At 36.3% G+C, this 2007-nt stretch overlaps 1 protein-coding gene across 1 annotated transcript in view; it reads right to left on the bottom strand.

The window, feature by feature from the left end:
- Positions 1–1046: 1046 nt before the first annotated feature.
- CDK1 (cyclin dependent kinase 1) overlaps positions 1047–2007 on the bottom strand; it is a 93961-nt gene continuing 93000 nt past the window's right edge. Inside the window, exon 8 of the mRNA XM_070781835.1 lies at positions 1047–1996. Coding sequence (XP_070637936.1) covers positions 1982–1996 — 15 coding nt within the window. The 3' untranslated portion in view covers positions 1047–1981. The remainder of the gene's footprint in view (positions 1997–2007) is intronic.

Raw genomic sequence — 2007 nt, 5'->3', positions numbered from 1 at the left:
TAAGGTGGCTCTATTGACAGCACGCTGAGTGCCACCGTAGTGAAACAGGCACTTGGCACATAGCTGGTGGGGATGGTAAGGGGTCCAAGTTCCTTGGAAGGCATTCTGGCACTAGCTGCAAAGTAAAAAATGCATATAGCCTTCAATTCAGTAATCCCATTTCTGGGAATGTATCCCACAGATAGATCTGCACACATAGGAAATTAATATGTGCCCAATCCTTATTCTAGCATTTATATTATTATGTTATTCATTATAATCATATATTATAGTATAATGGTATATTTTAAATAAGGATCATAATAATGTAAATATATATTATTACACTCTTTTAATTGATACTATTATTATTGACATTATTGATATTTACTATAGTATTTATTATTTTGTTATAATTATATATGACAACGGTGTATTATATTATGGTATGTTATATATAAGTATCTATTGGTATGTTAATATAAGTATAATTTAATTATATTATGATATGTTATATATAAGTATATATTATTCTAGTCTATATTATTATTCTTACTATAGCAAAAGATTTAGAAATAACCAAAATATCCATTAGTAAAAGACTGATTAAATAATGACATGAACATAATGGAATATTATATAGATGTTTCAGAAGTGAGAAAGTCCTCTACATACTGATATAGTAGATATTTAACACTATACAGAAGATACATAATTCATATTATACGAAAGTGAATTGATTTTTTATAATATGTGATCTATATTATATATTCATAATGCACAATAAATAAGTTTTTTATATATATATATATATATGAGTAAGGCAGCTTGGAGAGAGGTTAAGAGCACAGACTCTGGAGCCAGACTACCTAAGTCAGAAGCCTGTCTCTACCTCTTTCTATCTGTGTGATCTTGGGCAAGTCACTTAACCTCTCTGTGCCTTGACATAATCATCTATCAAACAAATAATAATAATACTTATCTCATAGAGTTGGTGAGAGTATTAAATGAGTTAATATGCACAAATGCTTAGAACTGGGCCTGGCACACAGCAGAGAAGAACCATATAAGTGTTAGTTACTTTTATATTCCATTAAGTGAAAACAGCAAAGTTTGGAGGTGTATAATATGCTACATTTAGCATATGATAAAGAAATGAGAGAATATAAGAGGCCCTATTTGCATTTGCTTTTCTTTGCACAGAGCAGCATCAGAAAGATACTTATGGGAGGAAGGGGAGTGGTGTTAGACATAGATCAGTTCAGTTCAGTTCAGTCGCTCAGTCGTGTCCGACCCCATGAATTGCAGCACGCCAGGCCTCCCTGTCCATCACCAACTCCCGGAGTTCACTCAGACTCAAGTCCATCGAGTCAGTGATGCCATCCAGCCATCTCATCCTCTGTCGTCCCCTTCTCTTCCTGCCCCCAATCCCTCCCAGCATCAGAGTCTTTTCCAATGAGTCAGTTCTTCGCATGAGGTGGCCCAAGGACTGCAGTTTCAGCTTCAGCATCATTCCTTCCAAAGAAATCCCAGGGCTGATCTCCTTTAGAATGGACTGGTTGGATCTCCTTGCAGTCCAAGGGACTCTCGAGAGTCTTCTCCAACACCACAGTTCAAAAGCATCAATTCTTCAGCGCTCAGCTTTCTTCACAGTCCAACTCTCACATCCATATGACCACTGGAAAAACCATAGCCTTGACTAGACGGACCTTTGTTGGCAAAGTAATGTCTCTGCTTTTCAAAATGCTATCTAGGTTGGTCATAACTTTTCTTCCAAGGAGTAAGCGTCTTTTAATTTTGTGGCTGTAGTCACCATCTGCAGTGATTTTGGAGCCCCCAAAAATAAAATCTGACACTGTTTCCACTGTTTCCCCATCTATTTCCCATGAAGTGATGGGACCAGATGCCATGATCTTCGTTTTCTGAATGTTGAGCTTTAAGCCATAGATAGGAGAAACTTTTTAAGTGTAGATCTTTGAATGTTCTTCTGACTTTTTGAGGCTCATGGATTCAATGCCTATTCAAAAA

This window comes from Bos indicus, chromosome 28 (assembly GCF_029378745.1).
Source record: "Bos indicus isolate NIAB-ARS_2022 breed Sahiwal x Tharparkar chromosome 28, NIAB-ARS_B.indTharparkar_mat_pri_1.0, whole genome shotgun sequence".
NCBI classification, from domain to species: domain Eukaryota; kingdom Metazoa; phylum Chordata; class Mammalia; order Artiodactyla; family Bovidae; genus Bos; species Bos indicus.
The sequence above is the reverse complement of the archived record's forward strand: the minus strand, read 5'-3'. Positions and strand labels throughout refer to the sequence as shown.